General features: G+C 40.5%; 1 protein-coding gene across 1 annotated transcript in view; it reads left to right on the top strand.

Annotated features, from left to right (window-relative positions):
• The first annotated feature begins 206 nt into the window (after positions 1 to 206).
• slc12a5a (solute carrier family 12 member 5a) overlaps positions 207 to 23,987 on the top strand; it is a 110,817-nt gene continuing 87,036 nt past the window's right edge. Inside the window, exon 1 of the mRNA XM_053637086.1 lies at positions 207 to 401. Within this exon, the coding sequence (XP_053493061.1) occupies positions 347 to 401 (55 nt within the window). The 5' untranslated portion in view covers positions 207 to 346. The remainder of the gene's footprint in view (positions 402 to 23,987) is intronic.

Here is a 23,987-nt window from a genome sequence, read left to right as displayed (position 1 = left end):
TGCCTGTCTTGCTCTCTACGATATCCTCCTCCTCCTGAAGAGAGAGAGAGAGAGAGGGAACAGAGAGAGAAAGAGAGAGAGAGAGAGAGAGAGACAGAGAGAGAAGGGGGACGACAGCAAGAAGAGAAACAGCACAGAGAGAAAAAGCGCACTCTCTGTTTTTTCTACCGTGCTGCTCTCCTTCTCACCCCCAGCAGGGAAAGAAAGGAGGAAAGGAGGTGACTGTCCATCTTTCTCTCTCTTCTGTCCCTGTTTTCGGGTGGGAGCGCGTGATTTTTCCACCAGTCGGGGACAGTTTGGAGGGAACTCTAGGGACCAGGGAAACGAGGAGAAGCTGAGAGCCACGATGCTCAACAACCTCACCGAGTGTGAGGAGGGAGAGGGGGGAGCAAACAGCCAGGGTGAGTGGTGGAATCTCTCTCTCTCTCTCTCTCTCTCTCTCTCTCACACACACACACACACACACAAGCATACACTCCAGCAAGCGGTGCATGCACATTTATACCCTATACAAACAATCATGCACATGCTGTGCACACACAATCAGTCACCCGGTCATGCTTAAATGGACAGATCATACACAGGATGGAGGGATGAGGAGGAGGAGGTGAGGCAGTGAGATAGAGAGAGAGAGAAAAAGAGAGTAGGAGGGGTGTGTTCTGCTGTTGCTGCCTGCATCGGATCCTACTCTCCTCTTTTACTGCATGCGTGCCATGACTAGAATAGTAATCGGGTTTTTTGTTTATGCGTGATGCCCTAGTCCTCACTCATGACCCACTTCCCAGAGCGACCGTGGACAGCACCGAGCTTCCCTGAGTTGCGTCCGTAAAGTGGCTCGCGTGCCCTGTGTTTGGTGAAGCTGCAGGTTCCGAGTAGTGCTATCACTCAACCTTTTGCAAAATCTCATCTCCTAAGAACAGCGTTCCACAAATAGCTCGGCAGAGTAGTACAGTACCGCTAACAGCACTGACCCTAGGCTAATACAAGTCCATTCACTACCTTATCTTACTTGTACTGGCAAATTTCAATGATATGGAATATACTTTAATATTCATGAGTATTTATCTTTCTCTCAATTACTACAGATTTTATTGGATCACTGGAGGGCTGTGTAAAGCATATGACACTGAAGCCATTAATCACACCCCCTTTTATGTGGAGCAAATCAAATTACATAAGCTCTGTGTGTGTGGTGGTGGTGGTGGGGTGGGGTGTATGTTCATATCTTTGACATGGTAGAGTCTATGGCATATGTAAATACACTGTGTATATATAGTTAAAATTAGAATGAGAGAGTAAAGCTAAATAAGCCTATCACAGGTCTTTTCCAGCTTGTAAGTGTGGCAGACCCTGTTTCTAAATGCGACTACAAAGCACTGTGGCACAAACTTGATCTTTTGTCTTAACCCACAACATTACAGTAATTTTATTCTCCTGTTATCTCCTCATTATACTGTACATCCACAGACTACAACCCAAAAGCTGTATTCACTTCTGTGTGGTATGAAAGTGTGCCTCTGTCCATGGTGCTGATTTGTCCTCTTCATTACACACTGAGTAACAGCCTGAGTGGCTTTATCAGGAGATTGGGGCGAGAGTCTTACTATCTCACGCAGACACAATGACAGGCATTCGTCTCCAGATGCATTCAACATCCTCCGTGTTAGCGTATTCATGAGATGCCATCTGATTATGCCATTTTGTTCATTATCAAGAGAAAAGTCGGCTGTTCACTCAACAGGGGGAAAAATAAGGAGCATAGATTCATCTTTCATCCAAGCAGTGGTCTGATTTGAACATGCTCTTCAGGGCTTTGTCATTGTTTTTATTTATCATCATTAATAATATTATTATGAGGTTTCTTCAATCATTGGGTGACGAGTACAGGTACCTATGAAGTGGTCTATTTAAACTTGCTCTCCAGGTGTTTGTCATTTCTTTGCAATTTTCACACACGATTAATTATTCTCTTTTGGCATCTTTTGCTAAACTGGTCTCGTTTCTATTCACTTTAATCGGTAGAATAATACAAATTTGCTTGGTCTTCCTAACCCTTAGACCCTGCCTAATGGTGAAATTAATAAAGGAGGACGGGTAGCACACAGGAAGGAACATGTCTACGGATTGCACAATACATCCTGTATTTATTTTATTTCTAAAGGCACTGACAAATTTATAACTAGAGCTGGACATTATGACAATATAAAATATCTTCATAAATTATATCAAAATCCACTTTATTGAGATTTTGCAATATATTTTAATAATAAAAAAAAATTGAATGTCACGATAGCATTGCTGCCTCACAACTCCAGCGACCTGGGTTCAATCCTGAGCTCAGGTTATTGTCTGTGTAGAGTTTCGCATGTTCTCCTGTATCAGCGTGGGTTTCCTCCAGGTTTTCCTGTTTCCTCCCAACTCCCAAAAAAGATGCAAAGAATTGGATTGGTGACTCTTAATTGCCCTAGTCATGAATAATTGTGTGGATGTATATGCATGGTGCCCTGCAATGGACTGGTGTACCATCCAGGATGTATTCCTGCCTCATATCCACCGTTCCCAGGAAAGGCTCTGACCAGGATAAAGTGGTTGGAAGCAGCTGAATGTTTAAAGATTTTTAAGATCTTTAAGATCCATTTTCCATACTGCAGGGTCATGGGGAGCCCATCCCAGGAACTCGGGGCACAAGGCGGGGGACACCCTGGACAGGGTGCCATCGCAGGGCACAATCACACACACACTCACACACTACGGACAATTTGGAAATGCCAATCAGCCTACAACGCATGTGTTTGTCCTGGGGAGGAAACCAGAGTACATGGAGGAAACCTCCGAAGCACGGAGAAAACATGCAGACTCCACACACACAGGACAGAGACAGGATTTTACCCCCCAACCCCGAAGGCACGATCCAAACGTGCTAACCACAAAGCCACTTTGCCCCCTCCTTCTTTTCAAAGCTAAATAATTAATTTTCAAATGAAAGTATTGTTACTATTGCTGGGAATTTGTTAACAAACCTATATATCATGAAACATATTGTATATCATACAGATGTATCAAAATATTATTGTTTTGTCATTTCGCTCAGCCCTATACCTAACTAGCTACGAGCAGATCTTTTCTCACAGCTTAAGGTAATAATCAATATACTACACAGTATAATAGCAATTTTCTTGGATTTAACAGTATATTTCAACACCTAACTCAGTCTCTCTGGCAAAGGCTACTGGGAAACCCACATACCCATCATGCCACAACTGTGAAGTAGTTAGTTGCAAAATTCTATACAAATATATGTTTTATTAAATCATCCTTCAAATACACCTTCCATTTTGAATAGTTTTAAATTGTTTGTTTGTGTGTTTATATGTTTAAGCAGGCGGTAGAAAGGCTTCTACTTGAGTCGGCAAAACATTAGTATATTATTTTAAACTATCCACCTATCCACTTTGGGGGGAAAAAAACACTTAGGTGTGAAGAACACTTAGCTATCCAAAGAACTCTCGGAAAGAAAAGCAGACGAGAAGGTATTTTGTGCTTTTAGTATGTATCTTCTACCTGGGACAGTAAATGTAGTGAAAACTGTTAAAAACCTTTAAAACCGTACGCAAAAAAAACCAACTAATTTAAGGTGCAGCCATGACCCTTATGGCACAATTATGTATCTTAAATCATTTTTAAAGGTTCACTATAGTCATGTTCCCAGATATTACCACAGCAACAAGGAAAGATATAGTTTAGTACTTTTTATTGTGTGTACCCTTGATGGACCCATTATTCCTAAGAGTATATGACTTGTTTATGTGTACTTCTCTCTGAAGTGCCTCTCAATCCTATCTCTCCAGACCTCTTTCCCATGCTCCAATCACCATTCTCTCTCTCTCTCTCTCTCTCTCTCTCTCTCTCTCTCTCCCCAGTCTCCTACCAGTTTGCTGCAGAAAGTCATTAATGATGATGTAGTTTCGGCTGAGTGCACACTTAAATGCCCTATCAGGAGTCACTTCCATTTTAGACAGTTTTATCTTATTTCTGATATAAAGCACTTTATGTGTCAAAGTACTACATGAGAAAGAAAGTTAGGATGTATGTGTGTGTGTGGGTGTGTGTGTGTGTGTGTGTGTGTATGTGTGTGTAGCTCCACCTCTCCTGTAATGTCACCCAGACCTTAATTTAGAAAAAAAAATTCTGAGAAAAAAAACTCAATATATTTATTTACCACCTGTTAAATCATCATAGATGTAGATCCATGTGGCACTTTGTCTAATGAATCGTCATGAAAATTGGTTGAAGTAAATGATGAATTGGTCACCCAGGGTTAGCCAAAGAGGAACTGGACACCTGTTTCACACACAAACTCACAACCTCACATACACTAGCCTGGCAGAGTGTAGCGCTGATTAATGAGATCTGATTATCTGAAATGGTAACACTGCCGTGCCTGTTTTCATTCATCCAGTGCTCGGGTCAGGACTAACGTCTTCTTGTTTCACACACACACACACACACACACACACACACACACATTTACATGTGTATGAAGAAATCCAATTATAGCACTGGTTAATTGGTTAGAGAAGAAAGGAAAAAAATAGGTTACTCTAATTAAAAGATCATAGGATCTATATTAAAGGGAATATATATGAACATTAATTTCAAGTTAATTATGGCAAGCTTTCGTCATAAGAAAGGAAAGTACAAAGAGGCCTATTCACATGTTTCATTCTGAAGTGGCTCAGTGGAGGAGGTTTGTAATTACTAAAAAGACAAATGTTTCAGAAGGTTGCATTTTGGGTACACATCTCTCTCTACCCTGAATGTGGTTAGAAAAAGAAGTCCTCTTGTATTTTTACCCAATTGGCATCAAGAGACCTTGTCGAATATCAACAAATAATAGATTCACTCCATGTAGAGAGTACTTTATTGATCCCCCAGGGGAAATCCATGTTTTCTGGAATAATATCACATTTAAATGGAAGGAAAAATGTTCCATAGTTGGATTGGTCCTTGAGTGTTTATGTTAGTAGTTAACAAACTGGATCATTATGAAGGTGGGAACGTGTGTGTGCGTGTGTGTGTGCGTGTGCGTATGTGAGAGAGTGTGTCTGTGTGATCGAGTACTATCACCACAGAGACTGCTGTTGCAATGAAGCAGCCATTGACTCTGAGAAAACACAGTGGACCAACACCAGCAGATGACATGGCAACCCAAATCATCACTGACTGTGGAAACTTCACACTGACCTTTAAGCAACTTGGATTCTGTTCCTCTCCACTCTTCCTCCAGACTCTGGGACCTTGATTTCCAAATGAAATGCAACATTTAGTTTCATTGGAAAAGAGGGCTTTGGACCACTGAGCAACATTCCAGTTCTTTTTAAAGTCTCAGGAAACCTTTGCAGGTGTTTTGAGTTAATTAGCTGATTAGAGCTCTTCTCAGGTCGACATTTCTGTATAATAAATTCTTTATTCGAATATTTTGAGATACTGGGTTTTTGATTTCCATGAGCTATAAGCTGTAATCATCAAGATTTAAACAAAAAAAAGCTTGAAATATTTCACGTTATGTGTAATGAATCTAGAATATTTGAAAGGTCCACTTTTTGAATTAAATTACAGAAAATAATTTTACTTTTCCATGATGTTAACATTTTTTGAGATGCACCTGTATATAATGTCAGGTTGTACTTTGCTATAATAATTCGTTAATATGAACACTAATTTGCTGTAATCAGTCCGTACTGTTTTGTGTGTGTGTGTGTGTGTGTGTGTGTGTGTGTGCATATGTGTGTGTGTTGTGGTCAAAAATATTTGATTTTGCTGCAGGTTTTTTTCAAAATTTGTGATGCAATTTGCTGAGTTTTTTGTGCTGTTTTGTGGAAACTACTAGAATTGCCAAAATTGTTTTGCACGGCCTTTTGCAGTGATGTTTGTTGGTAAATGAGACCTTTTAGCTGTACTCATGTTTGATGCACGTGAATTGAAAACAGCTTTGGTTGAATGCACATTGTGATGACGTCAAATCTGTGGAAAATCCACAGTAATTTAAAAAAATTTGCAAGCTCCTCCGAATATTGCGGAGTTTGCTTGATTGTGCGTTCATTTCTGCAATCACAAAATTGCAAAATCCTTGAGGGACTGTGAAAGGAAAGGAGGTGGAGAGAGGAAGGGGTGGACTCAGGTGGGGTCACCTGTTATTAAAATGGTAGGTAGGGAATGTGAGAAGATGCAGTAGGATGAGAACCAGTTTTTCCGATCGTGGAAACAAACTTGAAAGCTGGAAGTGTAGAAACGTTCATGGTGTTAGTGGCAATAACATCATTTCCCACTTCAACAAATTCGACGTGCAAAGTGGTGAAAAAAATGGAAGTGTGTGTACGCAGTGAGCATGTAAAATGCTACTTTAACCTCACTTTTACAATTACAGGCCTGAGTGGCTATTGGTACTATTCTACTACAGTGAACGTTATACAGTCTTGCAACATTTTGCACTGCAATTGCAGCACAGCAACAACAGCAGACAATAGCAAGTAGCTAAGCAACAGGCTAGCTAGCTAACATTAGTGATAACTCTAATGTTGATGATTACGTTCTCAAAATAAGCAAATAGTATGGTCAATGTTACAGATTTAACCAAGTAATGTGACTGTATAGTAATTGATCTGAAGTCAATACTGCTATAAACTAATTTAAAAGAAGAGAAGGGGCACAGTGTGTGTGGCCATGTTGGTTTAAAGTCACTGCATAAACTGAAGTCACTGCATAAATTGAGAAGAATTGGTGTTTTCAGTGGTTATTGGTGTGGAATTAAAAGTTGCAACTTCACTTCGAGGGCAGCATTCGAAACACATTTAAGCTTTAAGTGTTTTGGATTCAACATAAATCTGTCATATACAATAACTGTCCTGCTTATGTAAGAGTCGATGTGTATCCATTGAAATATCTATCCATCCATCCTTTTCCCATACCTTATGGAAATAACTTATCCCACACAGGGACATGGGGAGCTTGGAGCTTATCCCAGGGGGCTCAGGGCACAAGGCAGGGATAACATGCAAACTCCGTTTGCTAATCACTAAGCCACCATGCCCCCACGTGGTTTAATATATTTAGATAAAACTAAAGTGTTTGTCAGACTGAAATATCTCAAAAACACAACATTTCACAGCCAAAATGTTTGTTGTGGCTGCAAACAAAACTATGATGTGCTACATAATGATGAACAATATATTTGTCATTTTAAATTGATAACTAGCTCTCCATATGTTATTATATTGTGTTTGCTACCACTTTTAAACTTGTCAGTTAGGTTTCAAGGCAACTAAATTATGGAACTGGGCAGCATACTGGAGTTTTTACGCACCTTGTGGACTAGCTAATGAATTTATGATTTGTTCAGCTCTGACCATGATGTAGTGGATTCTATAGCAACAGTGAAGAGCAAGATACCTTCATACACTTCTATTTTACATTTTAAACATTTGAAAGACACTTTTATCCATGGTAACTTTCGGCGATCCTGGGATTTGAACCCATCCACTGGTATATTCTCACTAGCATAGAGTTTTAACACAGAGTTTCCATCGACGCACTATTGATGAAACTGATGCTAGTTTGCAAACATCCTGGACCAGCATCTTACATTTTAGCGCACTTTTTTTGAAGATGTTCAATAACTTTGTGTTTCTGTCTGCTCAGGAAATTCAGTAGCCTTATCTGTTCCTCAGGCTTATGATACTGTTCCCTTTGTCATTATTAGAAGAGAGGAATAAGGAGTTAGCACAGCGCAGTTGTGTAACATGGAGACAGCATTTAGTGTAATTATGCAGCAGTAAGCTTTATTTCTGATGGTTACACGGAGAACACCCACATCTTTCTCTCATTCTCTTTTTTTTTCTCTTTCCCTAGCACAATACCATTCTATCTGTCAGCTCTATCTATCTATCTATCTATGGCAACCAATTTTCTGTCTTGTTCCTCTTTGCCAGTTGTTTTATGCAAATGATGGTTGTTGTTTCGAAAATATGGTTTTGGACTGTTTTTTTAATGTCCTTGTAGACACTGACTTTATCACATAATGCAGTGTTTGGGGTTTTGGTTGTTGTATGTGGCTTGGAGAGATTGATGCCTTTACATCCCATCCCATCCCACATCCCATGCCTTTACATCCCATTCATACACTACGGACACTTTGGACATGCCAATCAGCCTACCTAACATGTCTTTGGACTGGGGGAGGAAAACGGAGTACCCGGAGGAAACCCCCGCAGCACGGGGAGAGCATGCAAACTCTGCACACACAGGGCACGGTGGGAATCGAACCCCCAACCGTGGAGGTGTGAACATGCTAACCACTAAACCACTGTGCGCCCCACTTCTATACCATCTGACTAAAATACGTCTCATAAGTAATGACGCCCTGAGCACTCAGACCTACATCTGTTTTAGAATTCATCCTGGAATTTGATGTGAATTAGACCTACCTACATTTACATTTATTCATTTAGCAGATGCTTTTATACAAAGCGACTTACAAATGAGGAAATCCAAAGTGCTATATCAAGTGGAGAACAATACAAGTAGTGCTACCATACAAGATTTTTAATAAAGTTCTAGAAAGCAAAGTGTGCAAATTAGAGGTGTGAGAGCTCTAGAAAGTAAGTTTTTTATTATTATTATTTTTTGTTTTCAATAAATTGGGGGTTTGTCAGGTTAGGGGTTACTTAAGTAACTCATGGAAGAGGTGGGTCTTTGGTTGTTTTTTGAAAATAGTGACAGATTGAGGTAGGAAGTTCATTCCACCACTGAGGGACGGTTAGTTTGAAGGTTCTGGAAAGGGACCTCGAGCCACGCTGAGTAAGCGCTACAAAGCGTCAGGCGTTAACCGATCTCAGATTGCGTGAGGCAACATAAACCTCAAGGAGAGTGTTGAGGAAGGGGGGTGCTGTTCCAGATAAGGTCTTCTAAGTGAATACCAAGGCCTTGAATTTGATGCGGGAGGCTACAGGAAGCCAGTGGAGAGAGATGAAATGGGGTGTGACATGGGTTCTTTTGGGCTGGATGAAAACCAGGCATGCTGCTGCATTCTGAATCATCTGAAGGGGTTTGATGGAGCTGGCTGGGAGACCCGGGAGTAGTGCATTGCAGTAGTCCAGTTTTGAGATAAGAGCCTGGACTAGTAGCTGTGTTGTTTATTCAGTAAGATAGGGTCTGATAATCAAGATGGTTAAAACAAACAAATGTAACTGAAAATCCATTTATCATTTACTTTCTTTTACTTTATCTGTTCCTTTCTTCTCCTGTTTAAATTTGAATTGTGCACTCTGCTATCACTCATCAATTCTGTGATTGTGCACATATTGAGCAGCTCATTAGCCACGAGCCCAGAGCTGATACTGCGCTCATGATGGGTGAGTATGGCATTAAATTTGTACCAAAAGTATTGAATGTAACTTTTCAAGAAACAAACAAAAATATACAATGAGAAAGAAGAAAAACACTCTGAAACTGAAAACAGTGAACTCAGTGGCAAAAATTTAACATGGTCTTCAAATAAACAGCCTTCTTTGATTAATCACGTTTACGTTTGCCATTCTGGCACAAACCTCACGTGTGGGTGGACGTAACATCAGTTTAATTTTAATTGGCTATTAAGATTAACTTGCAAGACTGTGACTCCCTGACCACCAAATTGTGTTTTCTTCTTTTGTGATGCTTTTCCTGGCTTTTACTGCAGCTTCTTTCAATTGTTGCTTGTTTTGGGGGGTTTCTCCCTTCAGTCTCCTCTTCAGGAAGTGAACTGCTGCTTAATTGGGTTAAGGTCTGGTGATTGACTTGGCAATCTTCCACTTTTCTCCCATGGTAAAGTCCTTTGTTGAGTTGGCAATGTGTTCCGGATCATTGTCTTGTTGCATGATGAAGTTCCTCCTGATTAATTTGGATGCATTTCTCTGTAAAGTGTCAGACAAAACGATCCTGTAAACATCTGGATTCATTCTGCTGCTACCATCATGAGTTGCATCATCAATAAAGATTAGAGAGCCTGTTCCAAAGGCAGCCATTCAAGCCCAAGACATGACACTACTGTACCACCACCATGTTTCACAGATGTGTTTGTATGTTCTGAATCATGACCCTTTCTTTCTTCACACTTTGGTGTTTCCATCACTTTGGTAGAGGTTAATCTTGGTTCCACAACTTTTGTGGCTCATCTCTGTATTTCTTTGCGAATGCCTTCTGATGGTTACTGCTCGTAAGTGGTGTGCATCTTGTGGTATAGCCTCCATATTTCTGCTGTCAAAGTCTTCTTCGAACGGTGGATTGTGATATCTTCACCCCTGCCCTATAGAGGATGTTGGTGATGTCACTGACTGTTGTTTTTGGGTTTTTCTTCACATCTCTCACAATGTTTCTGTCGCCAGCTGTTGTTGTTTTCCTTGGCAACCCATTCGGTGTCTGTTGCTCATTACACCAGTGGTTTCTTTCTTTTTCAGGACATTCCAAATTGTAGTATTGGCTATGCCCAATGTTTGTACAATGCCTCTGATTGATTTTCCCTCTTTTCTCAGCTTCAGAATGGCTTGCTTTTCTCCCATAGACAGCTCTCTGATCTTCCTGTTGGCTTATCCTTTTAACAAGAAATGCAGTCTTCCCAGGTGAAACTGAAGGCTAAAACCAAGAGTAGATGTTCAGAGCTATTTATTCTTTAAACAATCAATCTAACAGGACAAACTACATCTACCAGGAAGTAAAACGTGAAATTCGAAACTCTCTTCTCATATTCATATTTTCATCTCAAACCCAAATGTCTTCAGTCTACAGCAAAAACAAATGAATTGGACTTGCTGTTTCAATAGTTTCAGATGGGAATGTATTTTACAACCAGGTCTTTAGCTACAAGAAGTTTGAGAGCCCTTGCCTTAGAGAATCTTTAAGGATTTGTAACCTGAAATGCTAGAGACAAGTGCTGGTCAATATGAGAGCATGTTAAATGCATGAACAATAAATGCATAGAGATGCAGAAAATAAAGGAATAATACATTAAATTCAATACAAAAACAATCAATACAAAAAAGTGAGTACAAAGAACACTTGTGAGCAGTTTATGGCATGATTACATGATTTAAATTCTGTCTAAATGCCGTTTGCTCCCAATTGTGCCTCTGGATAATAACATACACCTATAGACCTATAGACATGATTGCGCAAACTGTTTGTCTTCCCTGAAATGCAGAAAGAGACAATATGCATTACCATGGTTACCCTGTGCTAGCAAGGTTCCTCTGGCCCTAGATGGTAACCTCATTGCATGCACACACTCACACACACACACACACGCACACACACACACGCACATACACCTTCTCATATCTCCTCTGCTTATCTGAAGGAACAGAAAGATCATAATGTCTTAGAGCTCACAATACTGAAACGTTTGCTGTTGTGTTCATCTGTGTACTGACGTGACACTTATTCCAGCCATGCTAGTTGTTTTGTCAGTGCCTTCTTGTTCACATTTTTGCCGACTTTCTGGCAAAGTGCCTTGAGCCATATGTGTGATAAACGATAGGCGTGTGTCCCTAGGAGCGCAGTCTTGCGTCAGTAGTTTGTGTGTGTAAGTCTTTGTGTACACAATCAGTTTGCTGGAAAAACACTGTTGATTTCTCTGGTGTGTATAACCATGCAACCTACACACTCAAGTGTTTGATTAAATAAGCATCGACCATTTTTTTATTCTATTGCAGTGCCCAAAACACATTAGAGTTTGTGTGTGTGTGTGTGTGTGTGTGTGTGTGTGTGTGTGTGTGTGTGTGTGTGTGTGTCCACTGCTTATTTCTGTCATAAGATGTATGTGTCAAAGGAGGAGGTTGGAATAAAGGCATAGGAACTGGGAGCAGAATGAAACAGGTACAGAGTAATTGGGCAGGACTGAGGAGTATGAAAGAGATCAAAGTCTCGGCTGCCTGCATTCGCTGCCAAAATCTCTATCAAACTACACACACACACACACACACACACACACATACACACTCCCAGTCTGAAGCATCAGTTTTCTAATTACAGAACTAGTGCCGATGCTAATGCAAATGACAGATTACTAAATATAGTCATATGAAAGTATACATTAGACATCATGCAGAGAGTCTCTGAGACGGATAGACAAACAGTCTGTTGGAGATGGTTGGACGAGGTCTTCTGTTTGTTTTTGCTGGGATCAAATCGGTTTGTACCCACATCTCAGCATGATCTTATTGCCTGTACACTAATATCTGTGTGTGTGTGCATGTGTGTGTGTGTGTGTGTGAGTGTGTGTAAAACCAAGTATTTGGCTAACTGATGTGTTTGAAAGCATTATTATATTTATGTGAAATCCATCATATTAAAAGTGATCATTCGTACACACACAGACACCCCCCTTCCTCTCTTTATGGAACCTTTATTCCTAAGAGTATATGACTTGTTTATGTATACTTTGTATCTCACCAGACCTCTCTCCTATGCGCCAATCACCATTCTCTCTCTCTCTCTCTCTCTCTTTCTCTCAAAGTAGACTTTACTCATATTTCTGTATATGATTGCCCTATCGAGCTAAATATGCATCCAGCGTCTGTAACACCCACAGCAGCCATCTAATTTTACATTTCTTGGCCCTAAAGGTCCTTGGGAAATAATAAAACTTGCGAGAATTAAAAAATGGGCTGTTGTTGAAAATTTTAAAACTCACTTTGTGTAGTTCACAACTTTATCTTTTTAAAAAAGTGCAAGTAATCTTGTGGTGATTTCGAGGTAAGTCACAGAAATCTATCAGATACTACATGTAATTCAAGAAGTATCTAGAAGTATGAGATTCACTATATTGCCTTTAGCCTGAGTGTCCACACTCCTCTCAAAACAACAATTAATTTTTTTCTCAGAGTTTGTGTCAATCTCAGCTTATCAGACTTCTTTTGGGGGAGAAATTCAAGTTTATTTAAGCTTTGTGTTTGCTCAAAATGGAACTAATAATATTTTTATCCTGTCAGATTTTAATTACAGTATTTTATTCACAAAGACTTTGCCACTATTAAAATTTCTACACCACCCTGTGTGCGTGGAGTTTGCATGTTCTCGCTGTGCTTCGGGCGTGTCCTCTGGGTAATCCGGTTTTCTCCACCAGTCCAAAGACATGTGTTATCATCAGATTGGCATATGCAAATTGTCCATAGTGAGTGAATGGGTGTGTGAGTGTGTGTGCGATTGTGCCCTGTGATTGGTTGGCACCCCATCTGAGGTGTCCCCCGCCTTGTGTTCCGAGTCCCCTGGGATAAGCTCCAGGCTCCCCGCGACCCTGTGTAGGATAAGCGGTACGGAAAAGTTTTCTACATTCATACACTACATGTCCACTATATGGACACCTGACCATCATGCCAATATGTGCTTGTTCTTTTGGGAAGGCTTTGTACTTTCACACAAAATGTCCATAGATTTTGAAATGTGGCTATGGAATTTCTATACATTCAGCCATAAGAGTATTGCTGAGGTCAGGCAAGAAGGCCTGGTCCACAAAAGGAGAAGACTCAGAGCTGTTATCTTGGCAAAGGAAGGTAGCACAAATTATTGACTAAAAAGGTGCCAATAATTCTTGCAAACCTATATTTAACTAAATTTTTTTTTTTGATAAACCTGTGTTTTGTTTGCAATTGTTTGATATCCATGACAGCAGAGTATTTTTGTGAATTTTTTGAACAAAAGATCAAAAGGTTAAACAATAAAGACTATTTTAACAGCCTTCTTTGCTCATATTTACCAAGGGTGCCAATATTAGTGGAGGGCACTGTATGTGGTGTGATGGTCAAATGGTGTGATGCAGTGTATTTCAGGTACTAAACGTTGTTACGTCAAAGCCTTCCCCCGTGCCAAAAAGATTTTCTGTCAGTTATTCTGTGCATAAAATGTCAAAAAATTTCAAACCATCCAACCTGACTATCGTTAGTCTCATTCAAAATTACTATTGTTTCAAAGGAGTGTAAGAGATTTGGTTGGATTCCATATAAATGAAGTCATAAGAAAACTTCAGTAACCACTTTATGGTTGTCAGAACTCGAAGGAAACCCTCACAGACATGGTGAGAATATGTGGAAAATATGTAGACAGTAACCAGACCGGGGACCCTGGAGCTGTGGTGCAGCAACGCTACTCACTGTGCTACCATGCCCTCTGTTAGTTATGGTACATGGTTTAAATAGTGTAGCCTTTGGCTCAGACCAGCATAATCCTCCATATCAAAAAGACCCTCACTCTGTTGTCATAAGAATCTGAGGCCTAGTGTCATGTTCCCTGCTGTCTATAATAGACAGAGAAAAAAATCACATTGACACTTAAAGTGCCATATTGTTCCAGAACAAGCACCCCTGATGGTTCGGCCTCCCTGTTACTGTGTGTGTGTGTGTGTGTGTGTGTGTGTGTGTGTGTGTGAGAGAGAGAGAGAGAGAGAAGTGTCAACATCAAACCATTCTAGCCACCAGTGTGCACTAATCCCTTTAGTTCTGCAAGGTCACTTGATCCATCGCCTCCCCCAGTCACCCAGCTCCCTCTGATCAGAGATTATATACAACACCTCCTAATCCCTCTCCTTTCTCTCAGTGGTATCTCGTATCTAAAGCGCATAATTGCCAGGTCAGCTTTAACATGTGTGTCTACAGTCCTACCCAATGCTACCTGATTTCACCAGTCAGAATCACTGGCCTTTAATTACACTACACTCACAAGCTCTTTGTACACCAAGACAACACTTCGTTTAAACATTTTAAATCCTCTAAAATAAAATAAAAATGAAATAGGAATAGTTACTGAACTGAGACATGTTTAATATTAAATGTTCAGTGAATTGCGAAATACTAGACATCATTTCATTTGAACTAGAAGTACATCTTTATTACCCTAATTAGGCTCTTGGTGCAAACCTCATATTTATGTTTTACATCTAAGAATGGCATTTTCTGTGAGTCTTTTATCTATAGGCTTAGATAGTTTGCGTTTCAAGTGTGCCTTTCTTTAACAAAAATACTCATTAGGAGTGCCATTAGGATCAGACAGGGACAAATTAAAAAGTTCTACAAAGATTTCCTATTCTGTATTATTTTGTTGGCTTGTGGAAATAATAATATTGACATAATAATAATAATAATAATTATTATTATTATTATTATTATTATTATTATTATTTTGCCTCACAGCTCCAGGGTTTGGACTGCAATTCCCACTCGATTTGGGGTTTCCTCCAGGTACTCTGTGTTGTAGGCTGTTTGGCATTTCCAGTTGTGTGAATGGGTGTGTGAATGTGCCATGCGATGGGTTGGCACCACTTTCAGGGTGTCACCCGCCTCGTGCCCTGTGTTCCCTGGGATAGGCTCCCGGCTCCCCGCAACCCTGTGTAGGATAAGTGGTATAGAGAATGGATAGATGAATGGATGGATAGATGGATAATAATGATAATACATTTACATTTGGGAGATGCCCTTATCCAGAGTGACTTACAGAAGGGCTTTGAAGTCTGTAACAATAAATATATCCTCATACTGGTTCACTAGGTCAGGGATTCCAAGTAGTATCAGTCTAAAACCCTGCTGGGGGACTTAATATAGTATGAAAAACACATAAGACAGTAGTTTAAAAAATATATATAATAATTAAGTGTTCATTTAGTTACTTCATGAAGAGGTAGATTTTAGTCATCGTTTGAAGACTGCCAGTTACTCAGCTGTTTAGACATCTAGTGGAAGTTCATTCCACCACCTAGGTGCCAAAACAGAGAAGAGCCTCGATGCATGCTTTCCTTGTACTCTGAGAGATGGTGGGTCCAATCCAACAGTGCAACACGCTAATAATCCATCCATCCATCCATCCATTTTCTGTACCGCTTATCCTTACTGTGTCACGGGAAACCTGGAGCCTATCCCAGGGGGCATGGGGCACAAGGTGGGGGACACTCTGGACACACACATTCACATACCCATTCATACACCACGGACACTTTTTGGACATCAATCATACCAGTCAGCGTACAATGCATGTCTTCGTACTGGGCAAGGAAACCGGAGAACCCAGAGGACAGCCATGGCCATGGTTTGAATTGAACCCTGGAGGTGTGAGGCAAATGTGCTAACCACTATGCCACCGTGCCCCCAAGGATGATAATACTAATACTACTACTACTACTAATAATAATAATAATAATACAGTATATGGATAGTGCATGTCACACGTACTGTATGCTACTTAACATTCCAGCACCCTCAGTGTATAATGACTTCCTGTGTCCCTGGTTTATAGTGTCTCTTTTAAAAAGGAAGACTATATGTAGAGGCAGGAACGTTTGTAAACTAAGGGATATGGACACAGATGGCATTTGCTGAAATGTTACATAATTGTCTTGTTCAGCCACAGGCTTATGGAATCTAACTAGACCCTGAATAACCCTGCGATTTCCCAGAAGTCTAATAAACCATTTTAAAGCTGCATTGAACATTTGTTGTGTTTCACCCCTCCTAACTGTGGTAAATGCATGCCAAGGCCTTCCAAAAAGTCACATAGTGATGTATGACATAGTAAGCAGGCCACATAATTTATTGAACACTGAGAATGCTAACCTCCCTGTGACCCCAACATGTGGCAAATACACACAATTATGCCTGCCAATCAGATCCAGCCAGGCTGCTATGTGTGGTACAGGCTTCTGTTGAGGATGCTAGGACTGATAACACCAGCCCTAGTGGTAATTCCTCAAGGTTTGCTACATGTTTTTCAGAATTGGGTCTACAAATGGGAACATGTCCTTGTGTCACAAAGAGGAACTCCCATGCTGAAGATGCAAGGCTTTTCTAACAAAAGAGGTCTGCTTGGGGACATTTCCCTTACAGGATGCAAAGCAGTATGGGCCACATTTGGCCCTCAGTTTTATTCTTATCAGTTTTGAGACAGCACCACATGTTGGTTTGCTCAGACAACATTATGATGATCAGCTTCAAACATCAGGGCTGTGTGGTTCTCTGAATCCCAAATACCTGGTAGTGACCAACACCTGGATACCTTCTTGTGCATGTGCAAAAACATGGTGAAAGCTTCCAGCAAAATGGTGTAGTGTGACACATGACAGTGATTGCAATAAATACCACTGGTAATTTTTTGCCCTAGAACATTCTTGATGAGTTCTCACCTGGTCAACACAGGTGTGGTCCCTGCTAAAGAAAAGTTAGTATAATCCCTTATAGTATTTGTAATGGTTTTAATGGAAATTGAAATAATGGAAATTGTCTCAACTGCCCTGTCTGTGCGGAGTTTGCATGTTCTCCCCGTGCTGCGGGGGTTTCCTCCGGGTACTCCGGTTTCCTCTCCCAGTTCAAAGACATGCATGGTAGGCTGATTGACATGTCCAAAGTGTCCGTAGTGTATGAATGGGTGTGTGAATGTGTATGTGAGTGTGCCCTGCGATGGATTGGCACCCTGTCCAGGGTGTACCCCGCCTCGTGCCCGATGCTTCCTGGGATAGGCTCCAGGTTTCTCCGTGACCCTGAAGGAAGGATAAGCGGTATAGGAGATGAATGGATGGATGGATGGATGGATTGTCTCAGCTGGTAATGTGTACCTTCTGTTGGTGGCATTTTATGTCTAGTGGATACAATTAAGGACCAATAATGGTAATGGTAATGGTTTTAATGATTAGCTGATGGTTTGTAATGGTATTTGTTGTAGAAACCATTAGAATTTCTGTAATGGTTTCCATTGTGTTTTTCAGCAGGGATGGAATGTAAGTAGGAGAAAATGTTGGCAGCACACTCAGCTTAACAAAGAGACCGAAGTTGCATTTAAGCCCGAGTTGTTAAGAGGAAAGTCACCATGACCTCACCGTACGTGTATGTGTTTGCATGTGTGTGTGTGTGTGTGTGTGTGTGTGTGTGTGTGTGTGTCGCTTGTCTGGGCAGTGGTGGTATAGTCTTTGTCTTCTTGTTTTCCTGCACAGTCAGTTACCATGGTGATGTGACTGAATTCCTTCTCACCTGCTGTTTTTATCAATTCACACTGGGTGTTCACTCTTTCACTCTCTGCCTCTATCTATCTATCTATCTATCTATCTATGCCGACCTTTCTTAGCATGCAACAACATTAACATATCCTATTCACAATGACTTATCTGTTTTATGTACATTCTCCTTGTTTACTCATGTTTGGACTATGATCACTAACTGTCTTTCTGTCATGCAGGGAAGGATTTAAAAGTTTCACTGAGGGCTCTACAGCTCTTTAAACAGTCTAGTTAGCATTCGGGCTCTTTACCAGCTGTTGAAGACACAGACTCACTTCACTTCTGAAAGATCAGAGACAACCCCAGAGTGTTTCAGATGGTGCTGTCAGCCATCTGTGCTGTCCAGTGTGGAGAATCCCAACAGTAAAGATGCACGATATGCAGAATACAGTTCACACTACAATGATGACTGCTCTTTTAAAAAGTATAAAAATGAGTGTACAATGTACATCCTTTTATACAGGTTGTCCACAGATCCTTAAAAAGTCCAAAGTTGTCTAAAAATCCATCCATCCATCCATTTTCTATACAGCTTATCCTACACAGGGTCACAGGAAGGATCCCAGAGAGATTAAATTGACTTCATTTTTAATTTAAATTGTCTTAAATCTTTAAACATTCCTAAGTGCCAGCATTTCTTTAACCTTATTTGTATCTACTGTAATTTTGACCTGTAATTTACCAGTATTTAAAAATATAACGCCCACAACAGAGTCAGCACCCCTCAATTATTGATATATACATGAAAAGACCAATGATATACTGTGTATATGTGGAATTAAAATTCTTGGAATTTATATACACACAACAGCCTCTTTATTAGGAACACCAGTAAACCTGGTAATTTGCGCAATTATATTATATTATATAATCAGCCAATCCTATGGCAGTAGTGAAATGTATAAAATCATGCAGATACAGGCCAAGAGCTGTATCTTGATGTTCATATAAAACATCAGAATGGAGTTAAAATGTGATCTCAGTGATTTTGACCATCGTAGAGAGGAAGGCTACGATGGTGAGCAGAGAAGCATCTCAGAATGCATTGAATCTTCAAGCAGATTCAGGCACACAATAGCAGAAAACTACATCGGGTTCCAGTCACTTCAGCTAAGAACAGGAGTCTGAGGCTACATTGGGCACAGTGGATTATTCCAGTTAACATTATTGTTCTTTTGTGTGTCACACACTGATATATGCACATACTGTTTATCATCAGCCATATTTATTCAGTGTGTGTGTGTGTGTGTGTGTGTGTGTGTGTGTGTGTGTAATGAGATCCACTTATGGTATACAGTAGGGGAAATAAGTATTGAACACGTCAACATTTTTTTCAGTAAATATATTTCCAATGAGGCTATTCACATGAAATTCACATGAAGACTTTGGTTTTAACTCAAGAAATCCACACATATAAAGAAATCCAAACATTAAAGTCCATAAATGAAGATATGTGTAATAAAGAGGGTCAGAAATCTTGCGAGGAGCTCCTCTGCGTGGCCGGTTTATGACGGAGTGATGTTGCTTCCACTTGCAGATAATGGCCCCAGTGGTGCTTACTGGAGGATTCCAGAGTTTTGACATACGTCTGTATCTGATTCCATCAATATGTTTTGCAACAATAAGGTTGCAAAGGTCTTGGGAGAGCTCTTTGCTTTTACCCATGATGAGATGTTTCTTGTGTGACACCTTGGTAACAAAAAGCCTATTTATAGACCATCAATTTACTAACCCAGCTGATATTAATTTGCACAGATAGGAGGTATAATTACTTATGGATTTCAGCTGGTTTCTTGCTTTACCTTGCCTTGGAGAACTGATTTTTCTTAGCGTGTTCGATACTTTTTTCCTGCGTCATTCCACTGTATTACACATAACTTTTTTTATGGACTTTAATGTTGTGAATTCTTTAAATTTCTGGATTGCTTGAGTTAATACCGATGTCTGGAGAAAAATTTCATGTGAATAGCCTTATTGGAAATATATTTACAGAAAAAAATGTTGACGCGTTCAATACTTATTTCTCCCACTATATGTAGTTGTAGCTAGGATATCTCAAACAGACAGAAGCACAGAGATTGGCCTGGGGTGAAGATCCCACTGTGATCACTGGGATTGTGAGTAAAGCTTTATCTTACCACTCAGCCTTTCTCCACATTTGTTTTCTAGATTTTCCCATCCTGAGTATGCAGCAGAGCTATTGTAGCCAGAAACCATGGATAAAAAGCACAACACTACATGATTCCTTATATTAACTTCCACTGACTTAATTTCTTGACCATTACCTTGCATCCTGTTAACTACAAACGGACCCCCTGAAGCTTTTGCTTGATGTGGTGCAAGTAACTACAATTACCATGCTTTACTGTTATTGTCATATCATGGTAAACTAGCGATTCCATTTCCCAGATTGCACCACAAACTACAAACATGGCAGACGACTACCACTCCTAATGTCACCTTCTCCTGAGGACTTATCACACACACACCTGTTTCCAATCTCATGCACACTCACTCCACACTATGAAAGAGACTGCTTAAGCACTAGGTCTTTGCAAAGTATTATGCTCAGTTGATATTATCTCTGTCGTTTACCAAGCCGTGATCTCGTGTTGTTATTTTTGTTTTGACTTTGTTTATTCTCTTGACCTTGATCCTCTGCCTTTCTTGTTCTAGATTGTTTGCGTGATCAATTGACTGTTCAATCTGCCTGTTTTCATTACTGATCTCTGCCTGCAACTTTTTGGTTTGTTGTGCAACATTAAATAACCATACCTGCACTTGCTTCCATTGGCACCTCCATTACGTGACAGTTATGTTATGTTATGTTATAAATTGCATTGAACATTTACCATTCCGAATACACTTTCACTTCACACTATGTTCTGGAGTGAGTGTGCCAAGGCAAAAATATAGTATTTCATCATTCTTGTTGTGTTGTGCTTGATATGCAATATACTGTATGTTATTAATTGAGGTCAGGATATTTGGACTATTTTGATTCTATGACAGTAACGTGCTTTGACATGCACAGAAACACCCGATAATATGGCAGCTTAGCGAGTCCCTCTCTTCCCCTGAGAGAAGCTTATGACAAGTTAGAGACAGCTTAGTCTGTCTGTTCTGTCTGGGTCTGTATATCCATCTTATCAATACAGCAGTGTGTTAAAGTGAATGTATATGCGTGTGTGTGTGTGTGTATGTGTGTGTCTGTATCTGTGTTTTAAGTACAGAACAGAGGGGGAACTCATTCAATATAGACTATCAGCCGAATATTAAAGCCTGAATGAGCTGTAAATGGTAGCGCATGGAGGACGTGCTGTCTGGTGGGCAGCTTTGGTAGCAGTACATACTGAGAGGGAGAGTGATAGAGACTAGGAGAAGGAGAAGGAGAGAGAAAGAGAGAATGAAAGAAGAAGGAGAGAGCAAAAAAAGGAAAAGGATGGCTATGCTGAACGGTTGCCAGATCTCTGTAATGGGAGTAAACGTCACCAATCTAAGTAGGTCAGGCAGCAGGCTCCATGGTGAGGCACTGTGCTATGGGAAAAGATTATGCTTGTGTGTGTGTGTGTGTCTGTGCGTGTGTGTGTGTGTGTGTGTGTGTGTGGGCTTGCTTTTCTAGATTGTTATTGGGTTGTAAGTATTAATGCTTTGCATTCATGTGGCTCAACCATGTGTGATACTGACTGAATAAGTACATACTTGTGCTTCCATAAAATAGGATACAGAATAGAGTTATATTTTGTTTTTATGAAACAGATTGTAATGTTAGTCATAAGGATGTACTAGTTCTCACTGGAATATGGTAAATGGTCTGCACTTAAATAGCACTTTTTTAACCTTAGTGGTTCCAAAGTGTTGGTTCACCCATTCACACACACACACACACACCAATGGTAGCAGAGCTGCTATGCAAGGTGCTAGCTTGCCATCAAGAGCAACTTGGGGTTCAGTGTCTTGCCCAAGGACATTTCAGCCCGTGGAGTCATGTGGGCCGGGAATCGAACCACCAACCCTACGATTAGTGGGTTGCTCTACCACCTGAGCCACAGCCGCTTCACGATGGTATAGAAGACAGGTTGGGGATAGCCAGTAGTGAGTCAAGGAAGATATACTGGACATGTACTGTATGACTGAGGATGACAGGAGAGGATGTGGACAGGAAAAGGCGATTTTGAATAGCAGATATAGTATCTGATAGCTGCAGGAGCAGGAGCTTGTTGGTCTTAGGTTGTTAAGAATACAATCTAGATTTATAAAAAAAAATCTCATAGGTGAACAACAATTATTGGCACTCCTGTGAATTCATATGAGAAAAATATATTTAAAGTATATTCCCATTTTTTAGTACACCGCGGTGATTAGGAACAGGAAATTGTTCAACCATGACTTCCTGTTTCACAGGGGTATAAATATGAGGTAATACATAGGCCAAATTCCCTTAGTCATTCATCACTAATGGGTTAGACCAAGGAATATAGCTGAGATGTGCGGCAAAAGGTTGTTGAGCTTCACAAAATGGGAAGTGGCTATAAGAAAATAGCACAAGCATTGAAAATGCTCATTTCCACCATCAGGGCAATAATTAAGACGTTCCAGTCACCTGGAAATGTTATGAATCATCTTGGAAGAGGCCATGTGTCTATATCGTCTCACGGTGGCTTAGTGGTTAGCACGTTCGCCTCACACCTCCAAGGTCTGGGGTTTGAGTCCCGCTGGGGCCGTGTGTGTGGGGTTTGCATGTTCTCCCCGTGCTGTGGGACCCCGTGCTGTGGGACTCCGGTTTCCTCCCCCAGTCCAAAGACATGCATGGTTGATTGGCCAAAGTGCTCGTAGTGTATGAATGGGTGTGTGAGTGTGCCCTGCGGACTCGCCTTGTGCCCGATGCCCCTAGGATAGGCTCCAGGCTCCCCGTGACCCTGAAAAGGAGTAAGCGGTAGAAGATGGATGGAGTTGCATCTTGGAGTCAGTCACCTACAGTCACCAAAGTTGTTTGGAAGGGTTTCAAGAAAAAAACCTCTACTCTCATCCAAAAACAAACTCAAGTGTCTTTCTCTTCCACTACTGGAACTTCAAATGGGATCGGGTTCTATTGTCAGAACCAAAATAGAGCTTTTTTGCAGTAAACACCAGAGGTGGTTTTGGCACACACTGTGAAGGTCATCATTGTTACTTTGTGAAGTCTCGCTCCAGCAATTGTCTGTGACAATTACGAGGTTTCATCTGCCTCTCTTGATTAGTGTTTTGACCTATAGCCTGCTTCACATTCTCATTATCATTGTGTAGTTTATATCTGTTTACCAATCACCTGCCCTTTAGCCTGATCCACGTTTCACAATTAGTGCCTACCCCTTTTGTTTGCAATGTTGGTTTTAATAAATCCAGAAACCCTGCACCTGCGTTTGTCGGTCCACTTCAAGACTGCAATGTTATAAATAACACTCCAACTATTGACCAGTAGGATGCAGCAACTATATTCCGTTGACAAAATTGCTTCCTAACTCCTAACAGTGTTTTAAGATCATCATCTCATCTCACATGATGTAATTCAATGCATCATGTTACACATGCTGTGCAACACAGGCTATAATGTTACATGCCTTCAGTTGCTAGAGGAAGAAACAAGGTAAATTAAACTTCCTATAACACATAAAATGTCATTATGTTAAAGTATGCATCATAAAAAAAATAACCAACCTGTTTGTTGTTGCACTGCGTGGTGAGAATGAGAAAAAAAAACAGCCTAGACCCCTGAGTGAGACACACTTTGAAGTCAGCTGTACCTCCTGGTTGGAGAAACATATCGGGAGACTATAGATCCATTTGAAAAGTGTTCATAAACACATTCATTTTTACTGCACGCTATTGAATCTGACACCTTTCCAAACCAACAGAAGACAGTAACAGAGTTAAGACGGAATTGGTA

The sequence above is a fragment of the Ictalurus furcatus genome, chromosome 11, assembly GCF_023375685.1.
Source record: "Ictalurus furcatus strain D&B chromosome 11, Billie_1.0, whole genome shotgun sequence".
In the NCBI taxonomy this organism is placed as follows: Eukaryota; Metazoa; Chordata; class Actinopteri; order Siluriformes; family Ictaluridae; genus Ictalurus; species Ictalurus furcatus.
The sequence above is the reverse complement of the archived record's forward strand: the minus strand, read 5'-3'. Positions and strand labels throughout refer to the sequence as shown.